This window comes from Astyanax mexicanus, chromosome 5, assembly GCF_023375975.1.
Source record: "Astyanax mexicanus isolate ESR-SI-001 chromosome 5, AstMex3_surface, whole genome shotgun sequence".
Lineage (NCBI taxonomy): Eukaryota > Metazoa > Chordata > Actinopteri > Characiformes > Acestrorhamphidae > Astyanax > Astyanax mexicanus.
Window position 1 is genome coordinate 10224038 of NC_064412.1, and position 23021 is coordinate 10247058.

The 23021-nt window shown below is 36.7% G+C and overlaps 1 protein-coding gene across 4 annotated transcripts in view; it reads left to right on the forward strand.

Annotated features, from left to right (window-relative positions):
- Positions 1–4632: 4632 nt before the first annotated feature.
- The window catches only part of cfap20dc (CFAP20 domain containing), a 52835-nt gene continuing 34446 nt past the window's right edge, over positions 4633–23021 (forward strand). The window contains exons 1-10 of one of the 4 annotated variants that reach the window (XM_049479674.1): positions 4633–5456; positions 5727–5776; positions 5885–5974; positions 8700–8793; positions 9778–9850; positions 10229–10343; positions 14005–14158; positions 14425–14571; positions 19538–19717; positions 21908–22021. In XM_049479674.1, the coding sequence (XP_049335631.1) occupies positions 5756–5776; positions 5885–5974; positions 8700–8793; positions 9778–9850; positions 10229–10343; positions 14005–14158; positions 14425–14571; positions 19538–19717; positions 21908–22021 (988 nt within the window). In that variant the 5' untranslated portion in view covers positions 4633–5456; positions 5727–5755. The remainder of the gene's footprint in view (positions 5457–5726; positions 5777–5884; positions 5975–8699; positions 8794–9777; positions 9851–10228; positions 10344–14004; positions 14159–14424; positions 14572–19537; positions 19718–21907; positions 22022–23021) is intronic. The other 3 variants (XM_049479671.1, XM_049479672.1, XM_049479673.1) reach the window with 3 other exon arrangements.

Sequence of the window (23021 nt, forward strand, 5' to 3'; positions counted from 1 at the left end):
GTTGTGGGATAGATATTTTCATGTTCGTTATGCTGCCTGGTTAAGTTGAATAATTATTACAAATGGTTAAATAACAGATTTTTTATTGTATTTTAATTATTTAGACATTTAAATTATTAAGTTTTATTTAAAAAAAGATTAAACGTGTCTAAGAATTCCCTGTCTGACATCTTGAGAAAAACACCCTTTTTAAAAGTAACTAATAATATCATTGACATCACAGCCTTCACAATGTTTTATTGACAGACAACTCAGGACATTTACAAATTTAGTCATTTATAATAATAGTAGTTTCACTTAATATTTCTAATACTGTCTCCATATTTAACAGAGCTAAAGCTTAATCTGTCGTAGCAATATATCAAGAAAAAACTATATACATTTTCCAATCCAAATGTATCATTTACACAGAAAATGGTCAACAGTTCAAAATGTTTGCAACTCTAGGTCAGCCATGCTTTCATTAAATGGCAATTTCACTAAAAGCTTTCCATGACAGGGTGAGCTTGTGCATGCTGCTAAAAATATAAAGTGATTAGGCTGGGAAGCATGATTACAGTGTAGTCAGAAGTCATATAAATATAATGAATACTTAAAAGAAGAAAAAATCTCATCAGAACAGTATTCAGATAATGACCCAGTGCAAGCATATGGCTCAACATTAACAGTGCAACAGTGCAACCTTATGGGAGTGCCTATATAATGTTACACAAATAAAAAATATATGTAATATATAAATACAGTATACTAAATACAGACAACTTATTAGTGAACCTGAATAAAAAGGGTAAGCTTGTAACAAACTTAAATGTATTTCAATGAACTGAAATGTTACTTCTTTTTTTTTTAACACCCTTCCCTAATCCGATTACTGGAATGTGATGCAAAAAATCGACTCCTTTTAGAATTAAAAGCCAGCTCTATACAGGTTGCTGAACTGTAATACAGAAAACTAACTCTTTTCGAATTGACACCCTCCCTGCCCCGGCTACTGAAGAGTAATGTCAACAACACGTGAAAGATAAATCCAATAAATCAGCTAATGTAGCACACATGCCACACAATAACCTTTACAGTCATAAAACATATTTTGAACAAAATCCACAGTTAATCCTATAAAAACACACAGTGCTATAGGCTGCTATCTTTGATCAGCTTTCTCACCATTCAATTTTAATTCATATTCTACAGGCTCTCTCCCACGGGAATCATTTTTATTTAATTCTACATAAATAGAAATGACAATTTACTTAGAAACCCTGTAGATAAGGCTTTTGTCTTTTCTCATCCACATATTTTGACACTGGGACTACAATAATAAATGTTAAGGGGAGATATAGCTAGGCTAATGTCTTTTAAAAAGCTTGGCTATTGTTCAATTTCAAAGTAGCCTAATAACAAGATAGAAAATAAATCTTACCTTTAAAATTGTAATACTGTAAAACTACTCACCTGAATAATGTTTACTAATTCCTCACTAGGTTTACTGCAGCATATGAAGCTCTTAGTTTTTTGTTTAAGTTTTTTTTTTTGTTCACATTTTCAATCCACCTTAAAACACATTTTTTCACAAATTTCTTCTTCAAATATGTACGTTAAAACACAGTTCCCCTTTTTTAGACTGTAGTAGATGATAACGTGTTTTAAGAGTTTTATACATTTCAGCTTAGGGTCCAAAACACAACATTGGTTCCCACTTGAATATTCTGTTCCACCTTAAAAGCGCCATAAATAGTATATACAGCCTGAAGCCTGCGTGCCGCCACAGCAGCATTTAAGGCGGAATTGTAAATTAGCAAAATTTAAGGTGGGATAGCAACTTCATGTGAGTTATTTATGTAAGTAAAAGTGTGTTGAAAGTGCATATTTACGAAAGCTAAGCAGCTACTTACACGTAATGCTGTAGCTTGAGCAGCGTGTGTACCTTAAACTAGGCACAAGTCACCTGACCAATAAGAGCCAGCAGGCAGGTAACGTTAAACGAGAGGAAGCGTATTAACATGGAATGGTATGATCCACTTTAGGGGTGCTTGAAATCGTATTACAATATTCTTCCAGGCATAGATACCGCATTGTTTTTTTGTATTTAACATTACATATTAGAATTATATTTAAATGTTTTGACCCCACAAACTATTAATTTTTACACCTTTAGTGGGGGTTGAAGTAGGGCTGTGACGATAATTTTATTACCGCAATACCGCGGTTATGGGACGTCACCGCGGTGATGAGCTCATTACCGTCATTACCGCATTTTTTTATGGCTGTCAAATCTGATTGACTGCGTTTTGAGCGGTAGTAAAATGCTACATATAAGCACAACTGTGGTGAATTCAGTATTAATATGTCAAGTGTAAGTCCTACACTATAGGGCTGTGCAATATATCAAATACATTTTGATCGCGATAGATATTGGTGTCAAACGATCTCAAAATTCATAATATCGAATATAAGATTTTTTGTCATTTATCTGTGCTGCCGCTGCACTGGCGCGGCAGCGAATGGGTTAAGCAAAACGCGGTGCGTGGTACTCATTGAGGTCAGACCAGCTCTGGAGTCTCCTGCTCACTTCGTCTCCATTGAGGCTGCTGAAGAGAGTGAAAGTAAGTTGAGAAAAAAGGAAGAAAAAGACTCAGAACAGAAGAGAATCATCTGCAAGATTTGCCGGAAAGTGGTGTCTGCACCTCTCGCCAACACATCAAACTAATTCACCCACCTCAAGGTAAACCATAGAGCCATGTAAGGTGTTCCGTGGTCACATTTTGAGAAAGTAAAATATATTAATTCATTGTCTGGCTGCTGGCTGTTCTGCGTGAGCACCGCGGAGAACGCGCGGCATTGCGCCTCAGTCTTGGTAAAAATAGTAAGGTTGGTTGAAGTGTAGTTCAAACAGCAAAGCAATGATATAAAACTATAACCACCATCTTTACTGAAATGTTGTTATCTGACCAAGTCTGAGGTAAAATGCGCTGCGCCTTGTCTCTTTCACAGCACGCGGAACTGAGTTCAGAACCGCTACAAATATAACCATATAAAACTCAGTTCAGATAAATAAACTTCAGATGAGTAAGGACACGTAAAGTGAAACAAAAATTGTCAAACATAAAGGACAGGTTTCTATTATTTTAAAATGGAACTAATGTCTTTTTTTTGGTCGGTTGTCTCTTGCGAGCCGATTTCTTAACGTCACGACATTTTAATCAACATATTATATGACCCGGTTCCCGTCAGGATATCTTGCGGCACAGACAGAACTGAATTGTTATTGGCGGGAACAGGAGTTTAATCAATCCAGAGGATGTGGGAGCACATTAATAAATAGTTAAGAAAATTGTAATAATCACGCAGTGATTCTCATGCACGCAACAAAAAAACCCTAAGCACAAAAAAGGAGCGGAGAATGGACAGACACGCGCACACACCGATTTTTTTTTGTAATGTGGTAAGAAACGTGACCGCACTATTCAGCGCGGTTTTAATAAATATTTTTTTTAATTTTAAGCACTAAATGTAATTTATTAAATTTATTTAGGACCGCGGGGCAGGTGCGGCAAAACTGTGTATGTGGCGGGCTGATGCGGGATTAAAAGAAGGATTTTTTTTGCGGAACGGTAACGGGACAAAAAAGAAATGATGTCTGAATTAATTTCCTCCAATCGAATATAATTTAACATGGTTTAAGAATATAAAATAATTTATAAACAAACGAAATATTTAATATTGAGCTAATAGCCCAAGTGCAAAAATACAAAATCTGTAATACTCTGCACTGCACAATTCAAACGAAATAGCCGTAACGCAGCTGCGCTCCTGCCCTGCGATGCAGCCGAAGCCTGGTGTGAGGCAGCAGAAATTCCGGGGTGAAAACTACATAACTACACAACATAAGGAGACATAATGCACTCCAAATATTCAGGAGGGAAGTGAAATAAATGATACTGTACAGATATAATCTGTATCTAGTAGATATTTAATGAGAAATAAGAAGAGTGTGAATAAAAAAAAAAACAGACGCCTATCACAGACTTCTTGAGCCTTGAGCCCGAACGGCCCGAGGAAAGGGGTGAGAAATATATTTTTTTCGGGGCCGGGGGTCAGTGGAAAATTTTGCTGTGGATTAATTCGTCTTTTTTTTTTTAAACGAATATTAGAATATTCGCTACCAATTACTGCCGAATATCCTGAGCTCAAAACTGCTATTCGGGCCAGCCCTAAAATAGATCTATGGATGGAGAAGGGGGAGGCGGACAAGCTCCTCCTTCAAAAAGTCTGCTCGGAAAAAGACAGGTTAGCTGTACAATGACTAATTATACAGGCAGCATATGTTCACTTGTTATGCTGTATTTATGGTTTATGTAGAGGTTGTATGTAGGCTGTATGGTTTGAAGAATAAAGATTTGTTACCAATAAATTTGTGGTGGTTTTTTTTTTTTTTTTTTGGGGGGGGGGGGGGGGGGGGGGGGGGTTGGGGTCTCGCGGTTAACCGCAATATCGCGGTGATGCGTTAGTTTTTTACCGCGGTTATAAAAAATCAATACCGCCCCAGCCCTAGGTTGAAGTCTTAATTGGGGGATCTGACCCCCCCCCCCCCCCCCCATTACCCCCCGTAATTCGCACCCTGCCTGCCCAGGCCACTGAACTGTGATGCAGAGAATCGATTCTTTTTAGAATCAAAAGCCAGCTCTGTCCCTGCTACTAAACTTGAATACATAGAATCGACTCATTTTAGAATCAAAAGCCAGCACTGTCCCTGTTACTAAACTCGAATACAAAGAAACGACTATTTTTAGAATCGAAAGCCAACACTGGCCCTGCTACTAAACTTGGATTCAAAGAATCGATTCTTTTTAGAATCAAAAGCCAGCACTGTCCCTGCTACTAAACTTGGATACAAAGAATCGACTCTTTTTAGAATCGAAAGCCAGCACTGTCCCTGCTACTAAACTTGGATACAAAGAATCGACTCTTTTTATAATTAATAAGAACTGCTACTGAACTGTGACACTGAGAATCGACTCTTTTTTCAAATCGACACCCTTCCCTGCCCTGGCTATTGAGCTGTAATGCAGAGAGTCGACTCCTTTTGGAATCGAAAGCCAGCTCTACACCGGCTACTGAATTTTACAGCAGAGAATCGACTCTTTTTTAAAGTCAGCTTTCTCCCGGCTTCTGCACTATGACAGAGCGAATCGACTCTTTTTTTTCGAATCGAAAGCCATGCATGCTCCGTCTTCTGGCCTTGGATTCAGAGAGTCGACTCTTTTAGGAATCGACACCCAGCCTTTTCCCGTTGCTACGGACGCGCAGTGAGCTTTTATATTGTCCTTTTTGCTGGATGATATTTAACTAGCTAGTTTCTTTTAAATAACCGCCTTTAAATGCAGATGACCAGCGATTTAGCTCGTTAACTAAGTGATCTATGGAAAACTCCGCTGAAACACGTGTTGTTGTGGATGGTATGTGCATAGTTTGTGTTGTGTAGCTTTAGTCTTACCTGCGTCTAAAGAAACAGTTTAGAAAGTTGGCTAAATTATTTACTAGACCAGGAAATGACCAGGCAAAATCATTATCATCAACATATGTCTATAATTAAGCGAAAATCTTAAGTTTAAAGGGTAGATATAATATGATAGAGAGGAAAATACTTATACAATTGAACCTAGCTAACCTACCAATGTCAATAATAACATTCTTCTTTTATTAAATGTACTGTTATTGTTATTCAGGCTGAGGAAGCATTGAAAACATTGGAATCATGTTCAGGAACGAATATCAGGTATGAGGCATCTCCCTGCAGTTATATCTCCCTGATTTTGATATTATTTATAGGGGAGCTTTTTACGATCTTGCTGTGTCATATATGCTTGTTTTTTGTGTATTTTAGGGTGGTGCCATTGTGGAGATCTTTAGTGCACAAGGAAAAGATCCTGTGGCAAAATGGAAAGTTAGTGGTGGCCTTTCATCCATCAGTAAAGTAAGTATTGAACATGACATGTAACCTTGATATAAAATATTAAAGACCCAGACTCCAGTAAAATTACAAGTGTTCTTTCAAAAAGAGACTTGAGTACACTGTTAACCCTAATAAGTTAAGTCTACTCATCATTTAAGGTAATTCGTTGCCTCAAATAAATTAAGTTTTCAAAACTCAAAACTTTTTTTAGTAATTTATAATACTGTATGTAAGTTATTTATAATACTGTAAGTTCAACAGACAAATCACAAGTACTTGACCACTTAAGTTAAAGTAGTTTAAGTTAAAGTAACTATTGCACAACCGGTCTATCTTATGTTTATTGCAATTATTACAGTAAGTTGTTTTCACTCGACATATGCATTTTGTAGTTGTTTTCATAGCCTAAATAAAAGGGGCACCACAAAACAATGACATCTAAATTAAGGTGAATTAACTTTTAACTTTTAATGGGATGCAGAAGACAAAATAAGACAAAATAAGCTAAATAATCACTACACACTGATGGTGAGTGTCAGAAAAGGGGGGACACACCCAGTATGCAAATAGATTGTGCTAGAAGCCAATGGAAAAGAAGCTGTAAATGGCTACAGACTAAACTATTATAAGTTGGTTCAAATCAAAGGTCTACATTTGATTGTATATGTTCCCAAAATACTTAGCTAACTTAAATTACTCAAAATTATTTAATAATGTTTAGAAATATCCAATTTTATATAAAACAGACTTAATTTATTTGAATTTAAACAATTTATGGGTTTACAGTGTAGAAGTTAAAGTGTACTACTACCGACTACTTACTACTCAATTACTGAAAGTTAAAGTACTAGTATTGTGTTATTAAGTGGAATAAAAACAAAGTGAAATAGCTCTACTTCTTCTGTTTTTCATCTGTTTTTATCATAGCAGGCAAATATGATGCTTATGCTCATAATTGTATTTTACTGAAATGGCATGTTTCATGCTGAATACATTGTGAAATGATTCACAAATGGGTCACAAATATTCAGGTTTTCTAAAATAAAAGGGGACACTGGGAACACACTGTGGTTTGGATGTTGAGCCTGAGAAGCTTAACATAGACATAGGCCTACACCGTAGGGTACTAGCAGTGTGTGAATGGCAGCTATATAAATGAACATTAATAAATAAACATTTCAGCTCATTTAAAAAAGCACCACCTTAGTGATGGTGACCTTAGGTTAAACAGACCTAAGTAAACACAAATATCTGTCAAGCTCAGAAACGGCTTTCATATATATATACATACATAATAAAGTATAATAAAATGTATACCCAAATAATTGGAGATGATATCTTCATATCTTCATGATACCATTGTTTCTCTGTGTCTTGAAGGAGTTTCTGGAGGTGCTATCTATAAATTAAGTTTTCAAAACTCAAAACTTTTTTTTCAACAGATGAAGTTAAAGTAGTTTAAGTTAAAGTAACTATTGCACAACCAGTCTATCTTATGTTTATTGCAATAATTACATTAAGTTGTTTTCACAACCTAAATTAAAGTGTCACCACAAAAAAACAAAACAAAAAAAACAATTCCATTTAAATTTGAAAGAGGTAAATTAACGTTTAACTCTTTATGGGATGCAGTAGACAAAATAAGACAAAATAAGCAAAATAAGCACTGCACAATTATGGTGAGTGTCAGAAAATGGGGGACACATCCAGTATGCAAATACATTGTGCTAGAAGCCAATGAAAAGAAGCTGTAAATGGCTACAGACTAAACTATTATAAGTTGGTTCAAATCAAAGGTCTCTGTTTGATAAATATTTGTATACTTAATACCATATATATATATGTTTGTCTGTGTCTTGAAGGAGTTTCTGGAGGTGCTAAACAATAGTTACTGCTTTCCTCATCCAAAATCAACTCAATCAATTAATCCCATTTGGGTTTAGGTCAGGGGATTGTGGAAGCCAAAAACCTTTCTTGTTTACTACGTAATTCCATGTATTTACTGATAATTTACAATGAAGAAAATAAATAGAGACATAAAAAGAAGCACATTGAATGAGAAGCTGTGTCTAAGCTTTTGACTGGTATTCATTTAATCAAAACCAGTACATTAGCAAGCTAGAAAACATAATTAAAAAGATGTAATTTGAACACTAATAAATATCTTGTACCAATGTATATTTTTCCATTATTGTTTTTTCTTCTTTGGCTGTTTTTAGTTTGAACGTATTTGACAAGGAACCATAAAGACATAAACTTTGTCTAGACATAGACATAGACTAGATGAATAATATATATATATATATATATATATATATATATATATATATATATATATATATAGTAGGCTACATAAATAACTACTTAAGATACATATAATTTCTGTCCAATAAAATCTCCTTTTTTTTACATTTTGATTTACTGCGTAATTTGAACACACAAACAGTCCCTTACACTTTTCACAATTTCTTGATGAATTGATCAATAGACATTCTCCTGAAATTACCTGAAATATTTTTTACATTGACTTCCATTGAAAGTTAAGAAGGTTTTATCTCTCTTCTGTAAAGTTATTCGTATCTTTTTAGTCCTAAAATTAAATAAAATCTAATTTTGAGATGATGAGAGATGTCCACCCCTACGGTCATGTACTGTTTATATATTTTAAGTAACATCAGAAAGCTAACTAACTCTGTTACTTAATGAAAATGTGTTTGTTGTTTGTGCTTTTATGTTTTAAATTCAGGTACTTGATAAAGAAGTCAAAGGGTTTGTGTACAGCCTTGAGGGCAGCAGTCAGACACACAGGATGCAGTTACCTAAGGACGGCAAGATGCCTCGTAAGTGGCTTTAGGATAGGATGATCATATTGTTATATTATAGTATCACACTATTATCATTCCTGCAGGTCTGTGATCAATAAAAATCAGGCTACTGTATTGTTTTAATCTGATTTTAGATTAGATTAAAACAATATAGCTCTAATAAGAAGTTTTAATGAGCAGTATTATCTTCAGGATGTTGGGTGAAGTAGTGCTTAGTAACGAGTACAGTGTGCTCTGTCTCTCCGTCTCTCTTATCTCGCTCCCCTTGCTCTCTCTCACTCTCTCTCTCTCCTCAGATATTATAATTATGATGGTAAAAAAGCTCTACTCTGCCTGACCTAAACATCACTACATTATTATTACCGCCCTCTCTCAAAAATACAGGGAAATATCAGTATCAAAAAAATATATAATACATTGTATGATACATTTTTAAGAGATTGACACCACTAGTATAATTGTATTACATTTTTTATCAATGTACTGCTGATATTTTTTTTAAAGACTTCCTAAAACTGAAATGAATGAAGCAATATGCGTAGGAAAACTATTTGTATTTTAAGCACAAGCAATGATTTTTTTTCTGTACAAAAAAGCGCCACAAACATGCTCACTGTTTCTTTCAACAAGATCCAGAAAGATGGAGTCTCTTATGGTGACAGTATGAGAATGAGATTACTCATGTCGGCTGTTTAATAAATATGTTGTGTGAGAATAATTAAAGGTTTTTTTTTTTTGGCACAATTTAGAAAAAGGTATCGGAAAAACTATTGTTTTGGTATCGGTACCGCATTCAAAGTATTGTATCGGCGTCTACATTTTTAAAGTGTTTAGTGGAACAAAGGAATGGAATAAAGCATATTTGTGTTTTTATTACTGTACATTATTTTATTGTTGTACACTTTACTGCTTGAGATCTCATTCACTCAAAGTAATGTATCTGTTAGTTTTCTCTACATGGCCTAGTTTATAATTGTATGTCTCATTTCTCTTCTGCAGTTGTCCTGATTCAGAGGTACTTGGTCCTACAGGTGAACGTTCCTCTTGGTAAAGACTTCTCCACGGAGCTTGTGTATGTGTCGCCAAAAGAGCGTGGTATACACCCATTTCATTACCGAAACATATTCACTATATAAGAAAACATAGGTATTGACATGGCTGTAATTTAATTTCTCTTCACTGCTGACAGGGCCTTTTCCACAGCAGCTAATGTGTTCTCCTATGTTTGTGAGATGATTTTGCCCAAAGCCTGTCTCACGGGCTGTAAGATAAATGAGATTCGTTGAAGGTGCGGAAGGTGAATTAGCATGTAGACTGAATTTTTTTGCACGCTCACAGATGCGCTCTCTCACACGCGCGTGCACAGACCCAGAGAGGAAATGGGTTTAACTTGCTTCCCATTTGCTTCCCAGATCAGTTCCTATACTTAACATTCCTGTGCTTCTCTTAGCGTAACAGATCAAGGGCACCTGAAGCGGAGGCTCTACTTCTCCACTGTACATAAGGAGTTCTCAGCTACCCCTCTGCATGCCAGAGTACCTCTCACCGGCCTCAGGCGGAACACTGTAAGTGCTCAGAGTGGCTGCATGCAGTAACTACTATGGTCAGGCCAGTATAAAAATGTATTGACTGAACATTGTTATAACTGATATAACACATTCAGATAAAGAACAGAAATCTTAACAGTCTATCGCATAGTTTTTAATTCAGGCAACAAACCAACTATTTGGATATTACACCGTGCCATGCCATACCCTAATTTTTTTTATGTATTTATTTGATTATTTTTTAAAATACACTGAATTATAAGGTGCACTATCAATAAATGTCTATTTTTTGGTCTGTTTTCATACATAAGGCGCACTAGATTATAATTATAAGGCGCGTTGTGAAACACTAGTAAGGGACAGGGGTGTCGCCATGTATTTCCTTCTAATTCAGCAGGTCTAACCACTTTAAATTCTTTAAAGTAAAATGAGCCAAGTCAAATCTACACAGATTTCTCTCCTGAAAACTGTATATTTTGGGGAGAAAATTGTTTAACATAGCTTGTTTTAACACGTTAAACACGCAGGCTACAGGCGGATAATACCTCTAAATAGCTAATGCTAATACTGCTTCAGCAGTGCTAGCCGGGATAGCAACAGACTACAGGTCGATAATACTAACCTCTGAATTGCAAAAGAGCTAGCGCTTAGCACGGTAAGCGGCTAATGCTAATACTGCTCCAGCTGTGCAATCCGGGGTTAGCAGAAGACTATAGGCCGATAACGCTCACCTCTGAACGGCAAAAGAGCTAGCGCTTATCACGGTTAGCGGTTAATGCTAACACTGCTCCAGCAGTGCTAGCCGGGGTTAGCAGAAGACTACAGGTCGATAATACTCACCTCTGAATAGCAAAAAAGCTAGCGCTTAGCGGTCAATGCTAATACTGCTCCAGTCTCAGTGCTGGAGAACTGAACTGAAACTCTTGTATAACGCTATACTTTAGCGGAGTGACTGGTAAAATTCATACATAAGGAGCACTGCATTATAGGGCACACTGATGATTTTAAGTGCACCTTGTAGTGCGAAAAATACAATAATGTTACATGGCAAAACTACGTCCAATACATTAAGACATATAAGTGGGCCATGCTTAAAAATATGTAATATTTAATATTTAATTAATGAGCTAGATACAGTATTCTCTCATTATTGTTGTAAACTCACTTAAACAGTTTTTTTTTCTTTCATTTGCTGCCCTTGGGCAACGTTATGCAGGTAGACCACTTTTCTTAAATTAATTATGATAAAGCAGTGGGTTTTAATTTCCTCACGAAAAATATAATTAATGATATTGAGTGTTTATGTCAGTGAAGCAGCCACATATGAGCAGCCTTAGGTCACAATGCCCAATACCAAATGTTGACTAGAGAGGTCTGAAGCTCTGGAACTGTGTTGTCTGGAGTGATGGATCGCCATCTGTTTATCCAGTACTTTTGGGATGAGCTATTGTTGTGAGTGGGGAGAATAGTAAGTTTTTAAAATGAATAATTTATTAACAAAACAAACAAAAGACTGCCAGAAGCTAATCCAATACCGAAAACAAGCGAGAGCGATACTCTGAACGCTTCAGTCCTCTCTCTTTTTTTTATTCATTCTCTCCTTCTCTTGGGTTTCATTTGTGAGGTTTTTTTTATTGACTTAATGTTCTGTTATCTCCAACTTTGCATTTCTAAATTCCCATCTATTACCTTTCACCCCTCTGCAAAGATGCTACGCAAAGGCTGCGTTTCTATATTGTACTAAAAAGTGTAGCTGGTTAGTTCTGATCAATGTTGGGGATTTTTGGAAGCTTTTGGGCTAACTCCACTGTGTAGCACTACCACTTACAGTTAGGGTGGAGGGATTGGTACCCTATGCCCTATCTTTGGCTCAATGCAGTCAGATTTATACAATAATATCTAGTGTTAATTATCAAGTGTTAGGTCTTCCAAAATAGGTTTTTCATGTGGGTTGGGAGGATTGGGACAAATCCCTTTTAAAACTAAATTTAAGAAGACATTGTACACACTGCGCAAGGAGCATTGCAATGCTCATTGCTATCTTACATCCTGCCAACAGTCTTTTTTGCCGCCTTGCTTCTGTGTTGTTTAAAAGCAATGGTGCTTGTCAATATATCTACACTGATGGGTGTGATGGTCTCAAAATCAATACAAATAAAATAACATTATCCTACACAAAACAAAAGTACAGCGTGAAAGAGGAGATAAGTTTCCTCTGCTGAGACTAATTGGACACATTCAGGTAGCTGCGTCGTTGAAATAGCAATCCGTCAGAATCAGAGGGCACCTGGCAAGTGACACACTAAGAGAATTAGTACATGCCCCTTTTGCACAAGACATACTTATCCCATGGTTATAATAGCAAAGACACTATGACATGCCCTAAATTAAGCTTAAAGGTTGTCTATAGCTCACTAAAATAGGGACCATGCTGTTCTTACATAAACATTCAGTAAAGGAAGCTAAAGTCTAGAGCTTTGTCACGATGCATACGATTGTATGCACAACTCCTTAGCCTCCATTGGAAAAATATTATATTCTTCAATTGCCATGTAATCAAATATAAAACGCAGTCTTTTCAGATAAAAACCTTTTAATTTTCTCAATAATCTTTGCAGAAGGCCTCTGTCTTTTAAAAGTTATCCTTGAGACATCTGGCTTGCAATAGCTTGTTCAAGGTCTGTTCGCATATTTTCAGTGTATTATAGAAGGCATTGGGACACCTGCTCATTCATTTATTGTTTCTTTTGTTGAAGTACCTGTCTTTTACTGTACAGGGAAAGCATGCTCTTACAGACTTTGAAGCATTACTCTGAGGATTTGATTGCATTCAGCAAAAAGAGCTTCAGTGAGGTCATAATGCTGGAAGATCATCACCACATCTTATTACCTTATAACTCCCCTACAAATCCTAAAAGTAATTGATTGAGCACCTTCATTCCAGAGAACACAGTTCCACCCTTTCTACTGCTCCACCACAGCTCATTGGGCATTGGGTAATATACACTTCCTGAAAAAAAAAAAAACACTACCTGGATTTGTCTAAGAAAATGATGTGGGGTTGGTGCTGCAATTGGTCAGGTTTAGGTTCAGCAACAGTATCTGCTGAAAGAATGAGGTCAGCTGACTACCTGAATATACTGAATATAGACCAGATTATTCCATCAATGGATGTTTTCTTCCCTGATGAACGCGGCCATATTCCAGTATAACAATGTCAGGATTCATGGGGCTGGAATTGTGAAAGAGTGATTCAGGGAGCATGAGATCATCATTTTCACACATGGATTGAGAGAGTTCAACACAGAGTCCAGACCTTAACCTCATTGAGAATCTTTGGGATGTGCTGGATGGAGAAGAGCTGCTTTGTGCAGTGGTCAGACTCTACCATCATCAATGCTGCTGCAAGATCTTGGTGAAAAATTAATGCAACACTGGATTGATTTGAATCTAATCAAATTTAAAGGCGGTCGAACCAAATATTATAGTATGTGAGCTTTTTTCGGTCAGGCAGTGTATATTAAATAATAGGCTTATGCTTATCTGCTGTAGAGAGCGTTCTTCAAAAGGGCTCAAAAATAACCGATAACAAAATCAAGGTTTGAAATTTTGGCAAATGGAAACTTTTTTGTATTCTAACCTTTTGACTGTATGTCTTTTAACTGTGACTCTATAAAAGTGGTGTAACCTGTGTATTGACCTGGGCTCATTCACTGCTGAGCTATTCCGAGGAGCTGCGTTCCTGTCTCTGGATGGCATCATTATCTCAGCCTGCTGTAAGGTCAAGCGCATCTTCACCCTGAGGGCTGAACCTGCAGATCATGTGGACAGAGGCTAGTAAAGTGCAATATTCAAAACATTCACATTTTAAGAGCATGTGGCAGCTACTGTTGACAGCTATTGCTTGTAGGCGTATTTTAGGAATCAAAGGAGCTATTTTGCCTTCCTCAAGTCTTTATCTGTCCTTAGAGACGTGTTCTGAGTACATCTAAATTTGTTCCGCAGTTATCACTATCTGTTTGCAGCTTTTCTAACACCTTCTTGAGGATAGCTGTCAGCTGTGTATGAGTATGAAGAACTAAAAACCGTTTCCCTGCAGATCTTTATGATATGAGGAATGGGCCGAAAGAAGAGATTCCCAGGAGCTGCCAGTTCCCCCCTGATGTTCAGCATGTTACACAGCTTGTAAATATGGAGAGTCTGCGACAGCTTGAAGTGAGGAATGTGCCTTTCAACACAGAGTCTGGTTAGTAGCTATTAAAGTAAATGTGTTTGCTTATTTATTGAATGTGTGTGTAAAAATTGCCACGTAACAATTTATTCTAATTATCCTGGTGGTGAACAGTTTTCATGAAAAGATCATTTATAGGGAATTTTCTTTCATTAGGCATAGTGGCAGATCATATTTGACCCTTGAGACAAGTCTATGAAATTTTTCCTATTTATTAACCCTCCTGTTATGTTCATGTGTCTGGAACAGCAATGTCATTCCCGGGTCTATTTGACAAGATGTTTAATTATCCAAAAGATGTCTGAAAAATGTAAAACAAAATCCGAAAAAGCATAGTTAATATTTCATTGCTAACTCCATTGCTAATTATTCTATCAGTATTTAGTGCAATAGTGTTCCTTACCTCTGACGTATAATAATTAGAATAATTCACTCGTTTTTTTGTAAAAAAAAAAAAAATATATATATATATATATATATATGTTTTTTTATATAACTTTTTTTAAATGTTTCACTACTTTATTACTTTTGAAAGACCAACATATAAAACACAACATTTTTTTTACATAACATTGAAACAAATAGTTTTTGCAGGGGGTGGTTGTAAATATGTGAGATGAATCATTTTCGTATTATATGTTGATCACACTCATTAAGGCAAGCAAAAGCAAAGCAAGTTTCAGTGAAAAAATGGTGTTAACTATTTTTCCAAGATCTTCAATCTTTGAAACAGGTCAATTTGACCCAGAACATAACATGAAGGTTAAGAAAATAATATTCGATATGATTAAATAAAGCAGTGATTGTGGTTAAATACTTTTAAAAAAGTACATTTTCTAATGGACAAGCTGAACACCTGGGACCAAATCAGTCCTGTTAACACATTAATAAGGTTCCATAGTTGTTTACCCTTAAACAGTCTGGGGAACGGTTTGATCCTCTCTCTGAACCGTCCCGCTGTTTTCATGCTGTCGACTTGTTGATGACACGCCTCTTCTCGCCAGGGGAGCTCTAATCCTGTCTCTTTAGTCATGTACCTGTCCTCGCTATTGGACCAGAGAGAGTCTTTGCTTTACATGTCTCTTTACCCAGGCATCTGTTACCCTCGTATTGCAGTAGCACTTTTATCTCGCCGTTCTGAAATTATTGGCACTAGAAAATTGACCTCAGAATGACTTGCTACTTTTTTGCTCAAAGATGCTTCACATTTTAAAAACAGACTTTAAGCCATTCCATTACTCTTCATGCTGGTTCATCCTGTAGATAATGACTAGATGTACTTCAGTTGTTCTTTTTTCCCTTAGTCATGCAGTGCTTTCTGACTGCTGAAGTTTGGGGAAATGGATAACAGTTTCTTAGCAACTGTGCATCACAACATTTTGGGCCATGTTCATGTGATTTTCACAGTTTGCAGCCCTGGAAATGGGTCTGACTGCTAAATTGAAATGACACATGGTAGTATTTTGTGTTCTGCTGCCAGGTTTCCTTGACCTTTCTTGCCTTGCCTTATTTAGGCAATATTGCTGTTATAAGAGAATGGAAATATTGGGATGATTCAAATTCAGCAAACAGCCAAATCCACTATTACACTGAATTCCTCTCATTATATCCATTCTATAATGAATTTCCATAGTCCTTGAACAGGTTTTGTCATTCCGTTTGAAATTTGTGTTAGATTGTGAGTCGGTGTTCTCATTTGGACTGTTTACATTAGGCATGCACCACTACAATTATTTTCCTTCTGATACTAGATTCTCAAGTATTTGTTAAAATTAAGAACCGATAAAAACGTTGACTCTAGGCCTGTCACGATAACAATTTTTTTGCAAACGATACTTTGTTTCAGAAATTATTGCAATAAACGATATTGTTGGCATTTTTAGTTTGGCACTAATAAAATAACAATACCATAACAAAGGAATGAACCCTTTTAACCCTTCCTGGTAGAGCCATGTTCAGTGTCATGTGATCACGAGATGGAGTGATGTCAGTGTGAGGAGCATTCTGGGTATCGTAGTCCAGAGGCTGGAGATCACAGGTAGAGCTGTGTGAGTGTGGAAGAGACGCCTAAGAGTGATACTTAGGTGTGACACTCAGGTGTAAGCTAAAGGCCAGAGGTGGCAAAAGAACACAAGTCCTACACTTAAGAAAAGTGAAAGATGAATTTATATGTTTTATTTATAAATCATATTTTGCAATTAAAAATATAAATGTATACACTCATGATGTAGAAAATTGCTTAATTTTAAAACATTTCTTTTTTTATTATTTATATATGAGCACAAGTCTCATGTAAAAAAAAGTTTATGCTAGAACTGCAGCATCACCTGCAAAATTTTACAAATTACATTTTAATATCTGCTTTTTGTACTAAGAAGTTAACATACTAACTGAAAGAACCTAACTTAAACTGGGGTGGCAAATTCTTTAACATCACTATTTTTGTTTCAGTCTGAAATGCAGGAATGTGTGTACAGTATATTATATTAATAAATGAAATGACATTAGGGATGCACCACTACAATTATTTTCCTTCTGATACTAGGTTCTCAAGTATTTGTTAAAATTAAGTACCGATACAAACATTGACTCTAGGCCTGTCACGGTAACAATTTTTTGCAAGCGATACTTTGTTTCAGAAATTATTGCGATAAACGATATTGTTGGCATTTTTAGTTTGGCACTAATAAAATAACAATACCATAACAAAGGAATGAACCCTTTTAAAGACAATAAACTTTCCATTCCTGTTCCACACACCTAATTTTGGGATCTGAAAAGTTCCCAGCTTGAACCAAAGTAGGTTATAATAGGTCCTTCAGTGTATATATAACCATGGGTCTGTCCCAGCTGGCATGCGTTGAACCGGCATAAAGACCCTGCCTCAGCTTCATTTGAGAGATATGCTGATGATTGAGGTCATGTGCATTTATTGAACGATAAGTCAATAATGAACTTATTGTGACAGGCCTAGTTGACTCTTGTATCTACTGTATTTAGAGCCTGCTATTTTATAGCATATTATATTTATAGGTTTATTTAGGTAAAGGCAGTGTTCTGTATCCAAAAAAAGGATTTAGGAGTTATGACAAAGTAAAATAGCCACAATGCAGTGGGAAAGCATAACAATCCCTTACCAAGGACATGCTTCTTGCTTTAATCAAGCATCCTCCAGTGATGGGCATGTGTCAGTGTAATGTGTCAGTACGTTCTTTATAGTATTGGTACTCTCTACTGCTGATACAGAGTCAAACAGCAAGTCATGAAGAGTGATATGCTGGGATTTCTAGAGAAACTTTTAGGCATTGTTACTAAAGATTTCCAAAGATTTTTTTTTTTAGTCTGTAGAGATGCAAAACTCACTTGAGTGTAGCATATGACACTGGTGTTCAGGTTTATGGCAGGCCTGTGCCTTGGAGGTTCTTATGTTGTTCCTGATCATCTGAACCAATTTCTCAGCAACGTGAGCGGCCATAAATACCCTGACATCAGACCTGCAGAGATCTCCTTAGATCTGCACTGAGCTATCAAATGAACCCTTTTTATGTATAAACAAAGGAGCTACCAGCTGTAGTAAATCATGATCACTCATAAATATCGGCATAAATGTTTAGCACCTTCTACAGTGCGTAGTATCATTAAATGATGCAAGGAATCAGAAGAAATTTCAGAGTGTAAAGTGAAATAAACATTCTGTATTTATAAACGGGGTGATACAAAGTGTAGTCAGAACAAGCAGGGTCAACACTGGTAAACAGCAGCAATAAAGGTTAAACAAACCAATAATTAGAGAAAATCAAAGGGTCAAACATGGCAAGACAATATCGGAAAAAAAAAAAACAGAAACAAGGTCGGAACAGGAGAGAGTCACCACAGGCTAGAGATAACGCTGTGTAAAGTGGATGAACCAAACAATGCTCAAGTGTGTAGAGTGAGGGTGTCTATAAAGTGGGGTGAACTGGTGAATTCAATAAGCAGGTGATTGACTTCCTGGCAGTGCCGTGTTCAGTGTCATGTGATCGTGTGATGGGGTGATGTCAGTGTTAGGTGCATTCTGGGTATTGTAGTCCTGAGGCTGGAGATCACAGGTGGAGCTAAGTGTGGGAGAGAAAGAAGTGACACCTATTTCTTCATTTTAAAACATTTCTATATTTTTTTAATTAATATAAGAGCACAAGTCTCATGTAAAATAAAGGTTTATGTTAGAACTGCAGCATCATCTGCAAAATTATATAAATTACATTTTAATATCTGCTTTTTGTACAAAGAAGTTAACATACAACTAACTAAAAGAACCTAACTTAAACTGGGATGGCAAATTCTTTACCATCACTACTTTTTTTTGTTGCAGTCTGAAAAGCAGGAATGGATGCACAGCATATTAATACATAAAATAAAGTTGTAAAGAGACACTGGAGGTTTTATTTGCATTTTCCTGCTTTCACAACTCAGTTTTGGGCTTGTGTATTGTGTCTCATTCTGCCCAAATAAAAGAACAGTTTAGATAAATTACTGAAAGCCAAATATTGTCACTACCTGACTAACTTTCATATGTCCATTAACAGAAGAGTAATTTGGTTTACTGGTGGTTTTGGGCAGCAAATTAAATTGCTACATGTGTGATATACTGTATATGCACTGAACCCTGGTTCCTATTACCACCACTGTAAATAAGAGTGTGCTATGATGCATTGCATGTTTTCTATTTTTCACATTGATGCTTGGAAGTATACATCTTCTTCACTGCCCTTGATAAAATGAGCATTTTGAATTAAAAGAGTTTGCAAGCATTTTTACGTATTGCTTTGAAACTTTTGCTTTTCAGACTTCCAGGAAAATCTCTTATCTGTACTAGAAATGGTATCATATTTAATATGTTGCCTTAGAAAAGCAACTGACCTTTTATACTCTTATATGAAGGTGTGTTTGACATTTACATGATGCATGCATAACATTTGTTTTGTGGCTGTCTTCCTGCTAGAGCAAGCAGGCACTGGCAGATTGGCACACGCTCTGGGTCCTAAAACCCAGGACAGTTCCCACATCGCGTTTGGTTCAAAGGTCACTGGTCGTCCTCCACTCACAGCAAGGAGGAGCAGTTCTTCAGCGAATGGGGCACAGTCGAGAGCGAGGACTGACCCAGGCACTAGTATACTGACAGGTCAGAATATTACAACCACCTTTTTGTTTCTACACTCTGTCCATTTTATGAAATCCACTGAGTTCCAGATATTGGGACTAGTTTGTAGTTATAATATTATAGACTGTAGTCTAGATTCTTGATTGTTGATTGATTCAAAATCAATTAAAAATGTGTTTAGGGTTTGTTTTTTGCCCGACAGTACTGCATATCGCATTATTCGTCCATTTGGCCACCGTAGAATGATTCAACCCTCCCTGTCATCGCTAAAAGCCTGTTTTTGGGCACAATTTGGAATTTACAATGTCTCAGGGACGAGACAGCTTGACACGAGCACAACTGTTTGCAAGCGGTGTAAAATGAAACTGAGGTACTTCGAAAATACAACAATCACCCTGAAGTAAAAGAAGCTGAAAAGCGGCCAAAAGCAGCAGCAGACCAGCGATCTTTGGAGAAATGCAACAAACTCCCTGCTAGGGCTGCACGATACTGAAAAAAATTTACATCGCATTATTTTAGTTTTCTGCGAAATATATCGCAACATTACACAATGCACGACCCGTGACGTCACCAACCCCACCCCCACCCATGGATCTCGCGACAGAGATCCGGACCGACTGAGAGCTGAGTCAGCGCTTTAGACTCAGCTAAGCACTCAAAACCCAAAGAAAACAGCAAAACAACAATAATTAAGCATTTAAATTGCCTTTTATAAGGTAAATAAGAGTACAAAATATCTGCACAAAACTGTGGGGAACTGAAGTGCACAGCTTTGGACAGGCTGTCTGAGGCGGTTACCTCGTGTTTACACCCTGCCCCTCTCCCTCGCGCCCGCCTCTTTCCTCGAACCCCTCCTCTCGAACCCTCGAAAGATTTACAAAAAGTGAAATATGAAATGTTGCAAAAAGATTTGATACTGAGAGATCCGCACCCCTAGTCGTCCTGTATCTCTGCAAAATAGAAGTGTACACACTCATGATATAGAAATATTTCTTTAAAAGGGACTTAAATTTTCAAACATTTCTTGCTTTTTTATTTATATTTTACAATACATTACATTACATTACATTTGGGAGACGCTTTTGTCCGACTTACAGCGACTTACAATAGTGAATAACAAAAGTAATAGAAGTTAAAAAAGGTAAAAACATCTTTATATAGGGCCTAAAGGAAGTCAAAGGGAAATAATGGGTTAGAGGAGGAAAAGATGGAAAGAGGGAAATGAGGTTAGAAGTAGTTAGTTAGTTAGAGGTGTTAGGAGAGTAAGTGCTCTTTGAAGAGCTCTGTCTTCAGGAGTTTATTAAAGATAGCGAGAGATTCTCCTGATCTGGTAGTAGAAGGTAGTTTGTTCCACCATTGGGGAACTCTGTATGAGAACAGTCTGGATTGTTTTGTCTGAATGTTTGGTAAAGAGAGGCGACGTTCATTGGAGGAGCGCAGCGGGCTGGAGGTGGCGTAAGCCTTCAGGAGTGAGTGCAGGTAGGAAGGAGCCTGCTCTGTCAAATTTGATATTTGAGCACAAGTCCCATTTAAAATAGTTTTATCTTATGTAATAAAGGTTTATACTAGAACTGCAACATCACCTGAAAATTTGTAAACATTACATTTTAATCTCTGCATTTTATACAAAGAAGTTAACAACTAAGCACTTTGTAGTAATAATGTTATAGACTGTAGTCCTGTATCTGTTTCTCTGCATATTTTATTGTTCTTTATCATCCTGTTACAGGAGTGGTGGGCGTTCTGGTTCATCTAGGGATAGGCCCCAACCTTCCCAAACCTTGAACCACAGACACAAAATAATAGTCTCAGGTGTTTTATTGTTCCATTATGAAAGGAAAGGCTTCAGGGATGATCTCGGCTTAAAACAATACAAAAATATTCCTCCCCAAAATGATTTTAATATAAAAAAAACAAAGAAAAGAAAATACAATAAACATAACCTCACTCCCTAATAAAAAACATAGACAACTCTGCGGTGGTCTTTTGGGATGCTGATCATTAAAAAACAGGGTAAAAAGATAATAAAATATATGCAGAGAAACTATGCATGTAGACTACAGTTTAATCCTGCAGAGAAACTTTTGTGAAGCGAACATTAATGCAGCAGTTCTACCACTGAAATATCTCTTGTAGTTGTGCAGAAAAAATAAGTCTAATCTAAATTTAATACAGTCTTTATTTTTTATTTATTTGTATTCATATTCACAGGCAGAAGTGGAAATTTACAGCCACGACCACCAACTGAAAGGGCGTCCTCTGAGAGAACAAGGTCTAGAAGGTCACCACAGATTTATAGTGCTGGAAGAGAGAGTTCAGTGACACGTAAGGCTCTAATTTTTCACTTTATTATAATGAGAGGTAGTCATGAGACTATTATTTTACGCTCAAGTCACGAAGGTTCAGTGGAGGTTGCTATGGGAATGTTGTGTAAATCAGGTGTACCTTCAGGCTGTTATTTATTCTGAACTTTATTATTAAAACTCCTTGCCCAAGATTGCCTGTGTTTTATTATGGCCTTACTCCTTGGTATGAAAGTTAAAAATATAACAGTATAGAAGGTAAATACTCTATGGGGCAGTTTCCCAGACATGGATTTAGCCTCTCCTTACATTACACAGCATTTTAAATAGAGATTTTACCTTGAATGTATAATATAGTCTAGTTTTAATGCATGTTTGGAGAAACTGCTCCTATATGTCCAAGTGTTTGTGGAAACCCCTTGTAAAAAATGCATTCAGCTACTTTAAACTGCATCCATTGCTAACACATATGTGCCCATTCTCACACAGCTTATAGAGACACCAATAATAGAAAAGAATTGTCAATATTTTTTGGGTATATTTTTGGGATGAGTTGGGATGGGGTGGTGATTATCCAACATTCTAACCTATAGCCTGGCGCTAACCCCAGCTAGCACTGCTAGAGCAGTATTAGCATTAGCTGCTAACCACGTAACCGCTAGCTCTTTCACCATTTAAAGGTGAGTATATCGGCATGTAGTCTGCATGTTTACATAGCTAACACAAGCTATGTGCGATGAACCACTAGCTAATATCACAATGGCTTACTGGAACATTCAGGGTTCCTCAGTGTAGCGCTTTCGAGCAGTGTTTACTAGCGCTAGCAGTTAGCTGCTAATGCTAATGCTGCTGCACCAGCCTAAGTGGAAATCTGGAAATCTAAGCTTAGTGTGAATAAATAGAGGTGCTTTACTCCTCCAGAGAAATCTGTGTAGAGTAATATCCAGCGCTCGTTTGACTTAAAAAGAAAGTGTTTTTTTTTTAAAGAATTTTTTTTAATCTTTAAGTTTTGTTTACTTAGC